We start from the raw sequence: 20570 nt of genomic DNA, 5'->3' as shown, positions 1-20570 counted from the left end.
GCATAGTCTTCCCTTTTAACTTCTATTTACATGTAGCATATTTTATATCAAGAAAAAGCTTTCCTCTTTAAATTAAATCCATTAGTTTCTGGCTGTTTTGAAAAGATTAATGCAACAAGATAAATCCAATTAAGCAAAAAGCTGTAAAACCATTTTTGCCTCCTTAAATTGTAACCACCTTCTATTTTTATGCTCAATTACATGCCTATGCTGTTTTTATTGTATACCTAGACAATGCAAATAAATAAGTAGATCTATGTTTTTTCCATCTTAGAGGGTGAAAGGGAAGATCCAGACTGTCCAGATTAATTGAAAGGGAAGATTCAGCCAGAACTAGAACAGAAAAAAGTAAAAACTTCACCCCTTTTTGCTAACAATCTATACATCTGTGCAGGCCTGAGCTACATGTCCATTCTTTAAAAGTCAGAGACAGGGACCACAGAAAAGAATGCGTAATAACCTGCCTACTGACTTACTGAAATTAGGTAATAGGCATTGTTGAGGTGAGAGGGAAAAGATTGAAACTACTTGGGATGCAGGCACTCCGTGTTCAATAGGTAGCTCCCTGTCTGAGCTGTCACAAAACATGCAAGGAAGTCTGGTTTTCCTTTAAGGGCATAGTATGGGGAACACATGCTGTTTTTTCTTTCATGTGGATGTTGTTTCTTGGGATGAGGCTCTGTATTCACTCCATACTTTGCCTTCTGCTGAGCTTCTTAGCCTAGATATTATATTAATCAAATCAGATTCTGGAAGGTGATATTTTAAGTACTCAGGGAAAACACGTTTCTAGAGGAAATCATGTGCTAGGAGCTCTGTCACTTCTCTCCATTTGAGTCTGGTATTCTAGGTGTCAACCAACCCAAAGTAAATGGCTTTGATGTAGAGGGAACCTCTGGCTTAACTTTCTCACAAGTTACCTTTTTGTGAAATACGATTTGCCCAATATTTGCCACTTCATTATTGCTTTAATAATCTTGAGTTAATGCATTTCATCAGCTTCCTGCACAGTATGAGTTGTACCTTCTCTTTGTATGTAGTCCCTTTAAATTATAAGTTAGGAGATAATATATAGCACTTTATTAGCTCTGCTGTCCTGAGGGCGGTTGTATCTTTTGCATTCATTGATTCTTGATATGTTTCAGTGGCTGTGGAAGTTAACTTGCTCTGTGTTGGGCAGGAAATTCTCTTGACTCTGAGGTGGAGATCACATCTAATAAATGAAAATAGACTATTTCTAAATGTTTAGGAAATTTAAAGGAGTTGACTTGCTTATTTCTACGCTTGAAACTTCAAGTGTGTTTGATAGTCCTTTACCCATTCTTGTGATTACTCATGGTATTTTATCAATAGCCATAGGCTGATTGCATTTGCAGTGCAATCTTCTGTAATAATCCTTGTCAGTTTGCTTTCCCTAGAAGGTAATCAAGGCAGCAGTGTTTCTGTTCCTTTCCACAAACATTACAGGGAGTATTTGAGCATCTTTTCCACTTCCCAGGTTAGCTAAAATGTTCTTCATGCTTCCCTTCCCCCTTCACTGTCCTTATACTGTATACAGACTGAGTCATTTTCCTTTTCAAATGTTCAAGTTGTTTGCTAGGTTTTAAAGTGGGCCATTGTGAGCTATTTGTCCCAATAGTGCTCCTTTTTAGAATAGAAAATCACTGTGATAAGTAACTTATGACAAATACGTAGCTGTTTTTTATGAGACTTTTAAATTAGTCTGAAAAGATGACAGGTTTGGAGGATATTCTGCTATCACATGCATTTTGTGAATCCCTTGAGGTTAACCCAGCTAGTAGCTTAGTTTTTACCTCAAAACCCTTTGAGTCAGAAATGACAAGGTTTGCCAGTTGAAGTCTTATTTTTACAATTAAATAATGCATTTAAAAAAAAAAATAAGCTTTTATTGTGTCATATCGGAATGCTTTGTAAGTACTCCATTCCTCAAGACTAGAAACTTACAGTCATAATTCATAGCACTGTGGTAAAACAATACTGGGAGAAGACAGCTGTCTTTAAGAAGTCTTTAAGCTTTAGTAGGAGCTCTCTTACTATACTCTGCATAAGGTAGCAGTGGAACTTTTCCCTTTATGCTTGCCTCTCTGGTTTCTTATGGGGTAGAGTGTAGAAAGATTAGGGAAAATTAAAGTGATTAAATTCTTGTCAGGATTTCACTGCTTTTTGTCAGCCACTAAGTGAACTAATACAGTAGCAGAGGTGTAACAGCTGTACATTGTGTCAGGAAGGATAGCGCTGTGGGTTCATGCCCAGAATGTGGTTTTCCCTCATTCAAGACTCCAGATTTCCCTACTTATCTTGCCAAATTGCAAGTGGGATTTTCAAGCCTTGACTTTTGTAGCAAACATTTAAAAGTGATCTAATGCTGTGTATTTCTTCAAAAAGCATGCACAAGTATTTTCCAGTAGCTGAGTATTGTAATGCACAAATTTTTAGTAGCTATTTTGTCAAACTTATCTTCCAGAATACAGGCAGCACTCAAATTTATTTGCATGTTGAAACAGTCAAAAGAGAAAATTTCTCTCATTAATCACTTTGCTTAACGGCTATTCTTATATCCAAAAATGCCTCATACTGACCAAATAGCTGGATACATAGTAATCAAACAGTTACATATTGGCAAACCTTATTGTACTCCTCACTAAAAGAAACCCAAACTAAAATATGGCAGTACATTTTCTGTAGCGTGTCTCTCACTCTTTCTGTGCTTGGTAATAATTCTGTTTGTTTCTTTTTCTTGAGAAATTAGATTGTTTCATTTTAATTAAATTGTCAGCCTTGACTATTTATTGTGATGGTGGAGGAAAGAGGGGATTTAGCACAGATCTGTTGATGTGCAACAAGAAATAAATCAAAGGCTTTAATCAGCCTTGGTTGTGAATTTAAAGCAACATGACATAGCCAATTGGTCTTGTTGAAATTGTTCTTAATATTGACCTTCTTCTTTATTTTGTATTATGGTAGCAGCTAGGACCCAATAAAAAAAATGAGGATCCCCTTGTGAGCACCAGAAGGCTGATTTATGAGTCACTGAGTCAGAGCTCTGGGCAGAGCCTCACTTTTGTACCCCTACAGAAGCTGAAGCCCGAGTACAGAGGGGGGAAAAAGGGAGGCATATAAGGCAGCATTGGAAGCAGAAGGAGTAGCTGTCGTTATAACCTCTGGGCACTTGGAGACTTTGAAGTGCTGCTGTGACCTCTGGAATTTAAAAATATTCAAGAAGAAGGATTCAAAAAAGTTGAGAGGTGTGGCTAGTTGGAAAGCACAGCCTGGGTTGTTAAGTTGGAAGGGATTGCGTTGGCTAGAAGCTAAACATGGGTTTCTGTGAGCTGGAGGTACAAGGAGTTTGGGGAGAGAGGGCAGTAGAAGAGGTTCCTATGCTTGGGTCATAGGCTGGTTGGAGACTGGCAGTTTGTCTGGTGGGAACAGTGGGAGGTGGTGGGAGGACACATATGGGAAGAGGACCTGGTGTCAAATATTTGAGAATCAATGGCTTGGAAAGGTGCAATAAAAGTTAAGAAAAAGCTGAAGCTGGAACTGTTTTGTACTAGGCTGTCAGAGACAGGTTGCAAGAAGGAATTTAAGAGGAGGGCTCTCAGCCGTAAGTATTTTATTTTTTTTCCTTTATTTAGAAGGTTGGGGTTTTTTTACCCTGCACCGAAGAAAGCAAGTATGTGCCATGAGGGCAGGTGGAAAAACAAAGGTGATATTTTTTCCGCTTCGTGTTGAAAATAGGATTATCTGGCCTTTTGTATTTTAGTGTCTTGCAATTTATAAGTCTCTCTTTAAAATAAAAAGCAACGAACAGTGCTATATACAGTAACATCAAAGAGATGAGTCAGTGTGTGCTGCGTACCCTGTGGATCAAAAGCTTTATAATGAAAATGAACAAGAGAAAAAGGATAGTGCAGACACAAGTGGAATGTGGTGGGAGGAAGAGTGCTTGTCTTTTTTTGAAAGAATCCTGTGAGTGAAGTAACTAAAAAAAAACCCAAGAAAACATAAACTTTCAAAAATCATTATTGAAACAAGGCCATAATATCCTAATTCTGTAACAAATATGGAGAAAAAAAATCAGTTGAGTCTTGGAAGATAGGTGAAAGCCTCAACAACAGAGTTTACTTTGGAAAATTGTTTCCTATTCCTTAAATGGCAATTCCAACGAGTTTTGCTTTCAATGCCATTTTTTTTAATTGGAGGAAAATCATTAGCAATAAAATTAACTAGCTTGCTAATAATTTGAGTAAGGAGATCTTCATGCTGGTACTGCGTGACTGGACAATTATTAATAGTATTCACAATGAAGTTATTTTTTAGATTATATATTAGTTCCTTTCTTTGTGTATATTAGAGAAAGTGTGGCGTGAGAGAGAGCGTTCAGTCACCTTTGGTTCCTATTTTTCTGTTGCTGTGTTCTGCTGCATGAGGACATAAGCTATAATTCTCTCAAAACAAAGCATATATATTCTCTTCTCCTGTTGTCTGAGTGATCATCCAAGTGGAAGTAAAATAGAAGCCTTGAAACTGATGGAGAAATCTCTGCTCATAAAAGTGCTTGATTTATTTTTTTCTGGAATAATCTTTGATATATCTTGCCATGCCTGAACTTTTTAACTCAAGGGAATAAATATGCCTCCTTCCGTTTATTCATTTTTTAAATCAAAAATACAATAACTTTCCATGATCATTGAGTAGCCATCATCCATCATCTGCAGGTTCTCTTCCAGAGAAGAGCAACAAAGCTGGTGAGGGGGCTGGAGAACAAGTCTTATGAGGAGCGGCTGAGAGAGCTGGGGTTGTTTAGCCTGGAGAAGAGGAGGCTGAGGGGAGACCTTATTACTCTCTACAACTACCTGAAAGGAGGTTGTGGAGAGGAGGGAGCTGGCCTCTTCTTCCAGGTGACAGGGGACAGGACAAGAGGGAATGGCCTGAAGCTCCGTCAGGGGAGGTTCAGGTTGGATATCAGAAAAAAATTCTTCACAGTAAGAGTCATTGGGTACTGGAACAGGCTGCCCAGGGAGGTGGTCGAGTCGCCTTCCCTGGAGGTGTTTAAGGAACGGGTGGATGAAGTGCTTAGGGACATGGTTTAGGGAGTGTTGGGAATGGTTGGACTTGATGATCCAATGGGTCCTTTCCAACCTTGTGATTCTGTGATTCTGTGATACTGAGAGCCCTCTCAGTACAAACACAACAAAGTTGCATTCCTTCCAGGGACATCTTAATATCTCCTCTCCAGTATTCCCCACCTCAAATGTTTGTAAATGAAGTCAGGTCCCAAGAAATTAAGAGGTCTTACTTTGAAAGAGAGTCCACGTTGTTTAAAAATCTTTCTTACCTTTGGAGACCAGACTGAGACACTTAATTAAATATTTGTGGCCATGAAGAAGAAGGAAAAAAACCCCGAGTTCTTTTGTGTAGCTGCCTGGCTCAGAGCAAGAGCTCGAGAGCAAGTTGAGTGTTGTATGACTCAAAAAGAAATTACATTTCAATGTGGAAGTAGATGAGAGAAGGGCTGTGCTCTGCCATTCATTTCCCAGGGTTTGTTATGAACTGGGGTCCTGAAACAGTCACTTCCAGTTTGAAGCACATGGTGTACCATGAGGTTATCTGTCTTCTATTGAACATAAAAACTTTTGTTGATTAGTACTGTGACAAACCCCAGAGTAAATACCCAGTTTTCAAAATCACCTCTTAGGTGATACTTGAAATTTAGAAACCTTTGAAAGTATGGATTTCCAGTGTCTGAGGAGTCTCTTAAATAACAGTCTGATGGATCAGACTTGCTTTAGTGAGCCAGTATTCAGGCATGAAAAGGTGCTTCTTCATGAAAACTCAGATACTTTTTAAATGATGATTGCACCCTTAATTATGCGACCTTGTGCAATTAAGCTGATAACTTTTGCAAGTAGCAGAGGTTAAAATAAAAATATTAACCTTCATCTGCCTATCAACATAATTGTTACTTTTGTGGATTATAAACTGCTGTCAGTCAGCATATTCACCACTACCCACTTGTTTGTTTGTTTGTTATGATTTTGGGACACCAGAAAAGGATGATTATCTGAACTGTTATCGTACTAAACATATTGTGGATCTATCTGTCAGTCTCCTATGTTTTGCAGTTGGGTTAGTTGCAGGGGGTTTTTGTTTGTTTTGTTTGCTCCTTTTTTTAGTAAAGCTGCTGGTGGAGCGAAGTCAGAGAATCCAGGAGTCACATCTATAGAATGGGGTATCTGACTCATAATTGCTGAGTATTTCTGAAGTCTTGAGCTGCTGAAAGATGCAGATCAAGTGAAGATGTACAGATGATGCAGCTGCTGACAGGGGAGGCAGGAAGCAAGAGACTAACATCAGTGTGGTGGCTTGAGGTTTGTAGGTGAAATAAAACTATTTCAGTTAGAGATAGAACTCTAGCATCTAGGAATCTCCTAAGCACTGAGGTTTTGGGTTACATTTGTGCCTTAGGGATAGAGCCACTGAGGCAGGCTGGAGGGATGGGCACAATGCATCCATGTATAGCCAGAATCTGCTCTGGTCTCCTTTCACATAGGATGGTGCTGTACAGCACTGTTTGAAAGCTGTATCCTGTAGCTACCCTAAAGCAGACTCAAATTGTTCTAATGTACTCTGAAAGATGACAGCAGTTTAATGCTGTGTTCTCTGTTATATCTAAATATCCAGCAGTCATTAGGATGAGATACAGGATGTTCTCTGATATGATGAGGCATACGGTGCTAATATGTTCTATAAGTATTCATGGTGAATTATGGCCACGTGATGTGCAGTAGTTGAACATTGTCTGCTACAGTGTAAAGAGTAAATCCAAGAAGGGAAAGAAGAAAATATAAATGGAAGAATACTAAAAGGAGATGGGACTACTAGACAAGGAAAATTTTAATTGCACCGTGAAATTTGCATTGGGCTTTTTCTTCCCTGTGATGAAAGGTTTTATGTATCCTGTGGTTAAGGTTTGCGGAGGTGGAATAGAGGTTGCCAGGTACCTCTAGCAAGTGAAACAGATTTTCAGTTAGTGATTGACAGTGCAAGGGCAAAAGGTATTTCTCTGCTACAGCAAAGGTGTTCAAAACTTAATATGTGTGTATATTCATCTACACATATATACATATATGTATAAACATATATATAAACATACGTATACATATGTATTACAGATTTTAAGCCATTTTTATAATACTCCAGGCTGTGTAGATAGGTTAATATTCAAAAATAGAATCTATAAAGGATGCAGGTGATTCTTTAAGAAAACAAAATTTAGGGAGTAAGAGCGTACCATTTAGTAGGAAACATAAAGCCTGAAATTATAAGAGATTGAGTGGTTTTTATCCATTTTACTCAGACTGAGAAAAAAAATAATAATCCACTAACAAACTCCTGAATTGTAGTGTTTGACTATTGATTGTGCAAGCAAGTTCCTTCAGTCTGCTGTCACAGTGGAGGTGGGGAATGGAGATCAATGCAGCAGCAAAGACACAAGGGTTGTTGATGTGTTAGAAAGCACAAATTGTCTGGCAACGATCACGTAGGTATTAGGGCTTATGCCCCCAAAAGGGCAGGATCAAGACAAGAGCCCAGCTGAAGTGCATCTGCACCAATGCACGCAGCGTGGACAACTGACAAAAGTGTTTTGATTGTCTAAGGCTTGATCATGATGATGTAAGTGTACCGAGGGAGCTGGTGGAAGTGCTCACCAAGCCGCTTTCAATCGTTTATCGGCAGTCCTGGCTAACTGGGTAGCTCCCATTTGACTGGAGGTCAGCTAATGTGACACCCATCTACAGGAAGGGCCGGAAGGAGAATCAGGGAAACTATAGCCTGTCAGTCTGTACTCAGTGCTGGTGAGGCTGCACCTTGGATACTGTGTGCAGGTTTGGGCCCTTCCCTACAAGCAAGGCACTGAGCTGCTGGAGCGTGTCCAGAGAAGGGCAAAAAAGCTGGTGAAGGGCCTGGGGCACAAGCCTTACGAGAGGCAGCTGAGGGAACGGAGGGTGTTCAGTCTGGAAAAAAGGAGGCTGAGGGGACACCTTTTTGCTTCCTATGATTACCTGAAAGGAGGTTGTAGCAAGAAGAGTGTTGGTCTCTTAAGTAACAAGGGGCAGGACAAGTGAGAGGAAACAGCCTCAAGTTGTGCCAGGGGAAGTTTAGGCTGGATATTTGAAAATATTTCTTCAGCAAAAGGGTTGTCAAGAGTTGAAACAGGCTGCCTGAGGAAGTGGTTGAGTCTCGTTCCCTGATGGTATTTAAAAGATGTGTAGATATGATGTTTAGGGACATGGTTTAGTGGTGGACTCAGCTGTGTTATGTTTACGGTTGGACTTTTGATGATCTTAAAGGTCTTTTCCAACCTAAACTATTCTATGGTTCTGTTTCCTTCCAGAAATAAAGGTGAAAAGAAATACAGAGTTCAAAGAGGAGATGCAGAGAGACATATTCGTTTCTGTATATAAAAATTTCAGTAAAATGTGTTCTTCCCTTAAAGGAATGGGGAAAACATAGAAAATGAATGGCAGTAAGTTAAAAGTGCTTATTAATGCATGTACCCATTGGTCTTCTGCTTTTATAAAGCTTTTTTTGCATCGTCCAGCTCTTGGAACTGAAAGCGTTAAGGCTGTGAAATTACTGTCCTCCTATGTTCTACTAGGATGTGCTGTTGTTTAGATGTTTATGTTGATTAACCTGTCGGTAGCAAAGTATTGAACTATACCAGCATATTCCTCTCTCATTTGTGTCCAATGCTAGTAATGCTGGATGCACAGATCATTCACATTTAGGAGGTGATTGTGTTATAATTCTAATGTAAAACATACATAAAAGCCACATGCTCTAAAGTTAGTTTTGTATGTGGATGTTCATGGTGGATCTCACAAAAATAAATCACACTGTGAGCAGATTAGATTTAAAGGCATTTCTATTTTGACTTGTATTTTTACTCTTAAAAAAAAAATCTTCCGTATTGAAATGATCAAGGAAATTATAATCTTGAAGATGAAAGGCAGACTGAGTTCCAAATAGCTTCAATTTAGGAAGTCATATCTGTAGCTAAGTTGGAGAATGAGTTGTTAAAGCTGAAGATGGCTGGCCGGGTTTCTATGTTTTCTTAGTTCTTGTTAATGTTCAAATTACAATTCAGAGACAAACACATATGCTTATCTTCTGGTACTTCCCTGAAAAATTGTTTTGGAGTAAAATTTAAGACCTGAAAGATCATGATCTTTCCTTGAGTAGAAGTTTACCTGCTTAATGCATGCGCCATAATGAAATTTGATGCGACTCTTTCGGGTAGAAAGCCTGTCCATTTGTTACAAGCCAAACCTCTTGTTTTACTTCCTGGGTGTTCTCAGCACTGCCCTGTTGCCAGAAAAAACTATCTTATGAAAAATATAACTGATGAGTTAGAATGCAATATAAATTTATGGAGGCTAACATTTGTATCTTTGTCTGAGAATTTTGACTGCTAGAGTACATGGAAAAAAGCCAAATGAGACTGTTTACATTGTGAAAGCTTTTTGTCATAACATTAGATAAAAGAACTATCATTAGTTGATTACTAAGCCTTGTCTTTCCAGCCAGCACAGTTGAGAGGTTATTTGCCGTGAATGGATTGTTTGTCTTTCCATGAAATGTGAAATATGAAAGGAAGTATTGAGAACATCTTGTGAACTGATGAACAGTGACTCTCAGCCGCTCTATCCTTTCTCTCTGAGAGAGGGTTGATAACAGATTTTTCTGTGATCATTCTTGCTGTTATAATGTTTGTTCAAATTAGCTTTTCCTTCTCCTGTAGTTGTCATCATTCAGCTACAAACCTGCTTCATCACACAGAGAGCCTTCAGCAGACTAATACATGATTTGCTGTGTTCAGAGGCCAGTACAATATTGGGGGCTTAATCTGTGATATTACTGATAGAATTTCCCTTGTCTTCTTGTACAGATCCAAAAATTCTTTGTGTATACTCTGTTGCTTTTGCCCTAAACGTTGCAGAAGGGTCAGCTCTGTAGGACTATGGTTTTCTTTTGTGTGGCATGGCTTTATTGTCCATCAAATAAAGTTTATAAATTCTCTACCTGCAGTTCCTACTGTAATGCAGTTATTTTATGATGGATAACTGGCTGATATGAAGTATATTGGCAAAAGCATCTGTTCCTCTTCGGCAGTGTGTTTTAGTGAAAGGCCTGGCAGGTGAAGGATTAGGTTATAGCAGCAGTCTACAGTAAACTGTCAAGATATTCAGCCTGGTGCTTTTCACATGTATAATAAATCTGCCTCACTGCACGCTCTTGCCTTTTGTATAGTGGCTGCCTTGTACATAGTGGCACTCCTCTGCCTGAGCAGTGAAAGGGAAAACTTTATTTTGGAGCTTTTTTTTTTTTTTTTTTTAGTCATTTAACTTGTTTAACTGGGTCACTGCTGGGGCAGATGAGCAAACCAGCAGCAGCAGATTAGGAGTAATGGGATGAAGGACAAACTCCTTTTCAGCGATGACTAGGCGTTAGCTCAACTCAACTGCATGGTCAGAGTTCTTGGCAGGGGTGCTGTGCCATACTAGTGAGCTGCATGGGCCTTTGCTTCTCTTGTGCTGCTGCTGGTATGGCCTAGGGATAGGCTGTTTCCCCTCCATGTCAGTTTTCAGCCATATTAGTACTCAGTGGATTGTCAGTGCTAGTCACCAGGTTGTTACTTCTAGCCCAAAGGAGACAGCTAAGTAGGGTGATCTAAGGCAAAGCTAAAACATCCCTTTCAGTCACAGGGCCACAACTGGATCAGCTGCAACCAGCTCTAAATTGCATCCTCTTATGTCTGATATCTATCTCATTGCAAAGGTTCCTTCCCCTCATTGAAAAACTCTGGCCCATGCTCTGTACGGTATAGCAGATGCACCTGATGTAATAGTCTCTTTCAGCTACTTGTAATTGCCTTGTTACTGCCTTAGTTTTAATCACTACTGTGAGACAATGCTCTGGAAATAGTTCATAGAGCCATAGCATTGTTTTGATTGGAAATGAACTTTTAAGATCATCAGGTCCAACCATAAACATAACACTGCCAAGTCCACCACTAAAGCATGATCCAAAGTGCCACAGCTACATGTCTTTTAAGTACCAACAGGGAATGCGACTCATCCACTTCCATGGGCAGCCTGTTCGAATGCTTGACAACCTTTTTGGTGAAGAAATTTTTTCAAACATCCAGCTTGAACCTCCCCTGACACAACTTTAGGCTGTTTGCTCTTGTCCTGTCCTTTCTTACTTAGGAGAGGAGACCAACATCCTCCTTGCTACAGCCACCTTTCGGGTAGTTGTAGAGAGCGATTAAGCCAGTCACCTTGTCATAGAAGGAGATGAGGTGAGTTTGACAGGACCTGCCTTTCATAAACCCATGCTGAGTGAGCCTGATCCCGTGGTTGTCCTGCGTGTGCTGTGTGATAGCAGTCAAGAAGATCTGCTTCACAACCTTCCCTCAACAGCCAGGTCAGCCTGACAGGCCTGTTCCCCAGATGCTCTTTCCAGCTCTTCCTGTAGACGGGCATCCCATTAGCTGATCTCCAGTCAACTGGGAACTCCCCAGTTAGCCAGGACTATTGAAATGATTGAAAGTGGCTTGGTGAGCACACGTTCCCTCAGTACTGTAATCTGCAATATTTGTCTTCTAAGACTATATAACATCCACTTTAACTAGATGAATGCTCTTTGTTTCGTAATAACAACTTCATGTATCCATGTGGAGTATCAACCGTCTCTCTGTTTTCCTAGCTGTTCACTTGGGAGTGGATGAATGAGTTGCAAGGCAGCAATGTAAATTCCTGATCTCGCATTACTGTCCTTTTTCTTCACAGAATCCAACTTTTGTTGTGATCGTGGAGACTACTGTTATTGTGCACATATACCATTAAAAAAGTGGGGTTTTTTTCAACAGCCTGGGGATTTCTTTTTCTGAAATCTTGTTCTTTCTTAGTAGGATGGTTTCGTTCTGTCAGCTACTAAAATACAAATGTTCTGATATTGTTATGGAATTATGCTGCAGTTAAATTTTTATTTGCTAAAATGCTTGTGCGTGTGACTTGAGATCTTTAAACAGTTTCATTGGTATATATCAGAGTCCACTACAGGCTGGAATTTCTTTGTTTTATGGGCATCAAAGCAGGTTTTCTCTGTAGAGCTTTGAGTAACTGAAGGGACTTGGCAGGATTTTTCTTCCACATGAAATCTCTTGAGAAGGAGAAAACATCTGACCTCAGTGAAAACTAAGATTCCATGTGCATTTGGTTCACTCAGAAACAGGATACTAAGTTGACTGGATTATGTGGGAAGTTTGTATTATAGCAGTATGAAAAGTAGAATTTAATTGGCTAATCTATCACTTTGCTTGAAGAGACAGGAAAGTTTCCTTAAACCAAAACGGCAATTAAGAGATATGAACTTTGTGAATGTACAAGGCCCAGCTACATTCGCTTATTACATTTAATGGTTTTTAAATTGCCATAGACATCTCACTGCTTCCTCAATTATTCTTCTATTTTTTTAAACTTAGAGTAATTACAGCTATGATCTACTTCCATTATTCTGCTTAGCTTTTAATATTATAAAATAAGCTGATGCACTGTTTTGCTGGCACAAACGTATTACAGAGTTTCATTAACAGATGTATGCCCAGTTTATTTGTTTATTCTTCAAAGTAAAGACACAATCTTTAGTTTTAGTAAAGGAGGAGTCTGTGGGTCATATGTTATTTTAAGATACAGAAGCTTTAGTTTCAAGTTTCAATAGGATTCTGTCTTTTCAGCATAGCTAATATATGATACTTATAGGTTTGGTTGATAGGTTGGGTTGTAGATGTAACAATTATATTACATATCTGATCTAATCTTGCTGCTTTTTCTTTCTGCTAGCCTCTATGCCTATTGCAAAACAGTAAAAAGTAGTGAACTCTTTCAGTCCCAGCTCCAGGTTGAGTCAATGCAAAGGCTGTGGTACAGTGAGTAAACGGAGGTAATTAATGTTTGAGGGAAGTGTACTCTCATTAGTGAGTGTGATATTCTAGAAGGTTGATAGGGAAAAAAGAATTACATTGTTCACAAACCCAGAAGTTAACATTTTAGCTAACTGCAGTTGTACTTTTGTGGTGACAAGGTTCTGCAGGAATGTTGTTTCTGAATTGGCAGGGAAATTCCTGATACTGAAGTTTATTATGATCACTCAAATAACATCATTTCTATTCTGTGGGAAGCCCTGGCATTTTAAGGAGGATGGAAGACTTTCCACTTTAAGAAAAAGTAACTATTTTGCAGAAAGGGGAAAAAAAAGAATAATTTATGTTATAATTTAACAGTAATTATAAATAAAAATAAAGCTTAGTGCCAAGTCTTTAAATTCAGCTGCGACTCACTATTCCAGGAAGTCTGTAGGAGTGTGGGGGTGTGAGCTCCGTTTGCAAGAGCCTGATGTGCTTGGCGTTGTTAGCTCCAGGGCAGTCGGTGTGGTAGAAATACCTCTGCAGCCAACATCTGATCTTTCCAGCAGCCCCTTAGGCAAGCTAGAGAAATGCTGGACATAGTTGTGTCAGTATTCTGCATGTATTTTGCTAGTAATCTCTCAAAAGCAGTATTTTAACATGTCCATGAACTGTTGGGTTTTTTTTTTGTACTGCAGCCTGTTAATCTGGAGAATTCTTTGTAAATTCTTAGTACTTGGTACATACTTGGCTCTTTCTGTAGGTGTACCTCTTCTGGTTACTGCCAGAAGAAAGAGCCTACAGCAATTGTCAGGTTGACCTTGCTCTCAGGTATTAAAAGGTTTTGTTTCAGAAGGTGAAGAATTTATGTTGTGTGTTTGGTTTTGCAGATATTCTTCCGTGGGTGAAGCTGATAGATAACTTTGAGGCTGAGTATGAGTACGTCACCAATGAAGGAACAGTGTTCACCTTCAAGACAAATCGCCATTCTCCAAATTACCAGTTAATCAACATTGACTTCAGTGACCCAGATGAATCTAAATGGAAAGTTCTCATCCCTGAACATAAAAGAGATGTTCTAGGTAAGAACGTATGTCAAACAAAAGACTTTCTAGGCCGCTTTTTTCGAATTATTTCAGTAATTAGTCTATTGAATGACCTTTTACAGACCTCTTTTTTTTTTTTTTTTTTTTTTGTATGTTTAAACTTTGTTTAGGATTTGTGATTAAAAGACTTGCTGGGACTTGAGAGGGCTAGGATTCATTTTTTTCCTCTCTCTCTAACGTCCTGTGTGGCCCCAGTGAAGTTGTTTCATCTGTCCTTGTTTTAGTTCTGTGTTCATAGGAATTGAGGGGAAAGTATTTTCCTGTTTCATGTCAATGTAGTAAACATTTACTAGACAGTCTTGGATTACAGAAACAAGGACTTTGTAAGCAAAACGAAGAGAAAAGCAAGTCTGGCAGTAGTGCAGCACACTATGAACAGAGTTGGTCAGTTTGAGACAGGATTTTCTGTTGTTCCTGGGATAACAGGATTAGACAACACTTGAGAGAAGGCCTCAGGGAAGGTAAAGGACAGAATTCTCTAAGTATAAAAGCAAGTTCAAAACCTAAATCTTAGGGTTTCATGTAATCAAAATGAAGGTTTTTTTTTTTAATCCCATCATTTTTGGGAAAATGCCATTAAAAGTTAGAATTGGTTTCAGATAATATAGAAACACCTCCTCTGAGCTGTTTTTGACAGGTGTTTTATGTATTATACATTTATGTAGTCTGTCCTCCCTGTAGTGCAAAATAAAATTATGATTTATTTGACTAACATAACAATAGCTATTAAAAAAAAAATCTGAGCTTTTTTATTTATCCATCTTTATACAAATCAATTCATGTTTGCTACTTTTCCAGTGAAAAGCTGCTTTGTGGAAGTAGAAGTCTCTCTGTACATGATCCATTTGTGTATATTTGGTAACTTCCATCTTTCCACAGTAAAACAAACCTATTTGACTACTCTTTCAAATTCCTCTTAAGATCTCGCTTTTCAAGATACTTAAAAAAATTCTTAATTTCTGCCTGTGTTTCACAACGTGTCTCGTGATTTCTGCCACAGCCTAGACAAGTTATGTCCCCAGTGTGACATAAATGGTGACTCTGAGCACATCAGAATTGTAGTGATATTGCAAAAAACCTAGAGTCTAGAGTGTTTCACGTATTTTGGTAAATACAAAAATAGCAAAATAGAGCTTGGTGAGATACTTATCTTTTTCTTAAGACTGTGAACTCTTTGAGTTAGGAACAACCTTCGTCTTAAATGAAATATCTTTCAAGTCCTAAGCAGAGAATAAATAATAGGTGGAAGTGAAAAATTTCTTCAAAGTCTAATTTCTGATTGTGTGTGAATTTGCTGACAGTCTGTGAAGCCATGCTTAAGTTATAAGGAACAGCAATTAATAAAGTGGGACCAAGTTGAAGAATTGACTCCGGGACAGCAAGTTTCCAAAGAGAATGGGACAGAAAAATGTGATTGATGTGAAATGTGATTACCGTCTGTGGATTTACATGAGATGTGGTCTGGATAGCCAAAGGAACTTTGACCAGTGGCTGTGTAAGCACTAGCTATGTATTCCCAGTAAGATAAAGCGCACATCTACTCTTCACTAGACTGCAGTATTTAGCTCGGCTCCATTTTGTTTTCATTCTAAAGACAAAGTTGTGTGGAGTTCATGGTTGTGCACATACAAAAAAAAAATTTAATGCATGCAATATTCCTTTAATGGATGATGGCCTTGACTATACAATCATAACAAGAACTGTATTTAGAAAACAAAAAACAGCTTTGCTGAGGGCATTGGCCTTCAGACTGTAAATATGACAGGCATGCAGCTCTTAAACACTTGAAGGCAAACATAATTTGTCATATAAAACGATCAGACTGACTTTCAGGAGTCTGTTGTGTGCCATTAAGCTTATACTAGAGTATAGAGAGTTACTTCTGCTGGTGTCCAGAGAAAGGCAAAGAAGCAGGTAAAGGGACTGGAGAGCAGGTCTTATGAGGAGCAGCTGAGGGAGCTGGGACTGTTCAGTCTGGAGGCTAAGGGGAAACCTTATTAATCTCTATGACTACTTGAAAGGGTGTTGTAGCGAGGTGGGTGTCTGTCTCATCTGTCAAGTGGTTAGTGATAGGACAAGAGGAAATGGCCTCAAGTTGTGTCAGAGGAAGTTTAGATTGGATATTAGGAAAAATTTATTTACTGAAAGAGTGGTGAAGCATTGGAACAGGCTGCCCATCAAAGTGGTGGAGTCACCATCCTTCAAAGCGTTCAAAAAAACGTGTAGATGTGGCACTTGGGGACATGGTTTTGTAGGCAGGGTAGTGTTGGACTGATGGTTGGACTTGGTGATCTTAGAGGTCTTTTCCAACCTTAATGAGCCTATGCTTTTGCCATATTGGAATGTGAAGCCAGAGTAGGCAATCATATGTACACTTCTCTCTGGCTTTTTGGATTGATATGTAAAGGAATTGGATTAAATTAAAAATGAAAGTGTCTTCACAAGAAGATGAGTTACAAGGTGATCTTAGCACTACAGTAACGTAAGTTTGAATTGTTCAATTGCTTCTTTGTGGTAGACAGTTTCGCATTGATGGTGTGTCCTCAGCACCAGGATAAGGGAGTTTTTTCATCTTTTAGGAGGTTTTAGCTCTGAATAAACAAAATACAGGCTTGTTCACTTGATGAAGTCAGGAAGCAAGCCAGTCTCTATGTCATGTTGTTTTAATCATTCCAGGATTTGTTTTAGAAAGACATAATTATAGCAGAAAGCAATTAATAATTCATTGTCTTGAAAACCTGGCAGTCAAGTGACTTTGTGATTTTGTGTGATCCAGAGATCACAATGTAACAAAACACCTTCTGCTAAAGCTAGGACAGCAGTGGTTCAAAGGTAAATGAGTATTGCTGCTTGTCCAATTTTACATGTGTGGGAGTACTCTTTACCGAGATGTAATTAGCTGTATTAAAATTTCTTTGTAAAATTTATAGTTAGTGATGCTCTAGGTCGCGAATGTTTTTTACTGGAGTGATATTCAGCTCAAAAGTCTTCTGCTCTGGTGTGATCTTCCTGGCAGCTATAGCTGCCTTTGTTGCAATGTATTAACTTAAGTTCAGTTTCATAAAAGCTGTACAGAGATAGTTTTATTTATGAACAATAAATTCAAAATTAAGAATTGGTGGTCTGCAAGTATCTATCAATGGGCAAAAGAGAAATTCCGCAAAGTATCATAATGCATTCTTAGGGAAGATGGTATAGCTAATATAATCTAACCAAGAAGTAAACACATGTGCCTACAAGGTGTGTGTATGTCATTTGGTGGATGTCATTTGGTTTGTCCAACATATTCTTTGAGATAGACTTTTTTATTGGCTTTGACCTTTTCGTTTTCAGAACTGTTTATAAATGAGCTAATTTGGGAAATACAGGGAAAAAAACAAACATATTTCTGCAGTGAGGTTGTACACACACTTCATTTTACAACTCTCAGCAGAGATTTCACACAGAGTTGAGGTAAATTTAGATCTTTACTCTGTTAGCTAAAGGGAAGAAATAAATGAAAGCTATTTTAAAATGAAATTAAGGGGTGGCCTCAGAACGTATATGGGTATGATGAGACTCATTTTCCCCCCTTTGGAGTTTGTTTATAAAGTATTACTTTTAGTTTTCAGGGAGTCTGAAATAGAACTGTAGGAGAGATTCATGTCTAAAGCTGAATGAGTAGTTTAAATGACCATATAGCTGCAAGGAGGTGTGCTGAGTTAGTTAAAAGACAGCTATGAAACCATAGATGCAGACTGATCATTACAGACACTCTGACTCTACTTCTAAGGTATAGGATAAATCTGCTGTCTTTAGAAGGTTAAGTAATAAATTCTGGGAACTGTGATGCCCCGAAAAGTGCCCAGTACCAGTGGAGCAAGGCAACCTGAGCGTAGCAGTTATATCCAACCCTGTAGTTGTGATGATGAAAAACAGGATAGATCTCCTCAGTAAGGAGTACTGAGAATTAAGACGCATTCCTGGATGTGTCGTAGATGAGGTGAGTATCTCGAACAATTAGTTGAATCTCAGTTGGCCATGGTCCTATATTTTGTATACATCAGCACACCTAAACTCAGTGCATGTAAAATGCTTCTCTTCCCTTAATTAGCTTGTGCGCACTGAATGAAAAATAGTCATTCGTACCTTCAACCTGCTAGCTAATTCATAAACACTTTAGAGTTTCGGGGGGGGAGCCAGATTTTCATCACTGTTCTATTCACACCTGAAGTACAGCATGAAATAAAAAAGGCCCAGGCATTCTTTTAGATTTTAGATAATTCTTTTGGAAGTAGCTTACAGTGGAAAACACAACATGGAAACCAGATATTGAACAACCACCCAGAATCATCAAATGTATTGCAAGATACAGTTACCTTTTGGGACTGTAGTGGAACCAAGAGGGAAAGTCTGTAATGAGCACTGCAAAATTTTTCATCCCAAATTATGTTGTGCATGGGTGTGAATAATCCATATGTTCATCTCAGTCATCAGGAAGTTTGTGTGCTCCATTACCCTGTAGTGTTTGTTTCAGAGTACCCATAGCTTTACACGTTTGGGAGTTTCGCTTGTGAAGCAGGTGTGTGTTCTGCTGGTATGACTATTCTGAGAAGCAGTCAGGTGACTTTCTGTGTATAGCCCAGAGGAAGCATCCTGCAGAGATGCATAGAAATGTGGCAGAGAGGAGGAAATTGGCTGGAACACAAACGACCAGATTGAAAGCTTCTACTGTGAAACATGGGAAAAAAACCCCAAACCTGGGATGTGGCTTAGGTCCAATGTTTCCCAGCAGCAAAAAGCACCCCCTAGAATCTGTCCGAGCTAGATATCGTCACTCCTTCACTGGGCACACAGGGAAAGATGCATGTTCCTGACTGAAAGTGTTGTCCTGATAGGCTTTTCTGGCTCTGTTTAACTCCGTTTGCCATGGAACACCTGCCATCAGTCAGATAACTAAGGCCTGTAGGTTAATTGAGGAAGCATTGCTCCTGATGTTTGCAACTTCACAAGAGCTTTTCCCCTACTCTCTCTCCTTTGTGTGTCTTGTGCCGAGAGGATGTGAGACATAAAATCTTTGTCGTGTTGAAATTGGTTGGAGCTTTTCCATTAGCTTAAATGTGGCAGGCTGTCACTGAGAATGGTGTCTCAGAGAGAAGATATATGCCTTTTCATGTGTTGTGAGAGCTCATCAATATTTGCTCTCATGTTTCAGAATGATTAATAGTTTATTCTGTATATTGCTCGTGCTTTGCTTGCAAGTCTACCCAGAAGTAACCTTCAGTGGTGGTTATGGGTCATTTTAATTGAGATCAGTATGGATACCTGTTACTCTAAAGAGACACTGAAGTTTATGGTTGCTATCTGTGATGACCAAAGAAACCAAAATGACATTCCAGGTCTATTTTCCAGTTGAAGCTTTGACAGTCCTTTGAAATATGTTCTTGATTTGTTAAGTGGACACACAAGCACATTGAACAGCAAGTAACTCAGCAGTTTTTGCTGAAGACTTACAGCTACCTATCTCTTCTAGCTTGACATGTTCTTCTCCATGTTTCAGCCTGTATCTGTCAGAGTACGTTTATACAGTTGGACCCTTAACATGCTGTAGCCACTGCTGCAGAAATGAAAGGTCAGAAGTTTCATAAGCAAGTAAAGTTCGTGGCACAGATACTTAGTGTAAGAATTCAATCTTTTTTTTCCCTGAAACTATTTCAAAAGTTGTTCATAGCAACGTTGCAGGTGCCAAGTTAGTGGCATGCCTTTGCTAGTAATGAAGGGTGTCAAAATAAAAGTATTTTTGAAAAATATCAGTATATGAATTTCTAAAAGGTTGAACTAGACCATTTCTTCTAGAGATAGTTGAACTCAGTTTTCTAGGCCTTGTTAAATATAATTCCTCTAGCCCAAATTCAGCCATTCAAGAGTTGTGTGCGGTCTGTTGTAGTCATCAAGATGATCACTACCATCTTCAGGGACAAATGGGCAGTACCAAGGATAAGTCTTTGCACTTGCCTCACAACTATGAGTGCCTCCAAGTGTGTCCGTCTCTCATTCCTGAGCCAAGAGGCTTAGGTTGGAAAAGGCAACCTCTACATGTTAACTGTTTAATAAAATAAATCCTTTGCCTGATGTGTCTTGTAAATAGGTTAACTATGAGAATAACTGCTTTGTTCATTTGTATTAGCTGAAAATAAACTGACCTTATGCATTTGGAGAGATCTCGGATAGTTAACTTTTCTAAAAAACCGCTTTTGCGTGTGAAAATGCCCAGCAAGCAATTCAAGTATTCCAGAGCAGGGTATCCAAAATAGTTGGGTGAACAGCATTCTAAAGATGCTTATTTCTGCCCTTTGTCTATTAAGGAAGCCTATAGCAATGGTGTCAGGTTTAAATTTTAGATGTGAAATTTGCAAGCACATGATCTTAAAAGCTTCCAGGAAGTACAGAGGCATGTAGAATGTGTTCTGCAAAGCATGAGCAAAACTGAGGAGGTT

At 38.9% G+C, this 20570-nt stretch overlaps 1 protein-coding gene across 1 annotated transcript in view; it reads left to right on the top strand.

The window, feature by feature from the left end:
* Positions 1-20570, top strand: part of PREP (prolyl endopeptidase) — a 107433-nt gene that overhangs the window by 38792 nt on the left and 48071 nt on the right. The window contains exon 8 of the mRNA XM_054061942.1: positions 13879-14070. Coding sequence (XP_053917917.1) covers positions 13879-14070 — 192 coding nt within the window. The remainder of the gene's footprint in view (positions 1-13878; positions 14071-20570) is intronic.

This window comes from Cuculus canorus, chromosome 3, assembly GCF_017976375.1.
Source record: "Cuculus canorus isolate bCucCan1 chromosome 3, bCucCan1.pri, whole genome shotgun sequence".
Classification (NCBI taxonomy): Eukaryota; Metazoa; Chordata; class Aves; order Cuculiformes; family Cuculidae; genus Cuculus; species Cuculus canorus.
The sequence above is the reverse complement of the archived record's forward strand: the minus strand, read 5'-3'. Positions and strand labels throughout refer to the sequence as shown.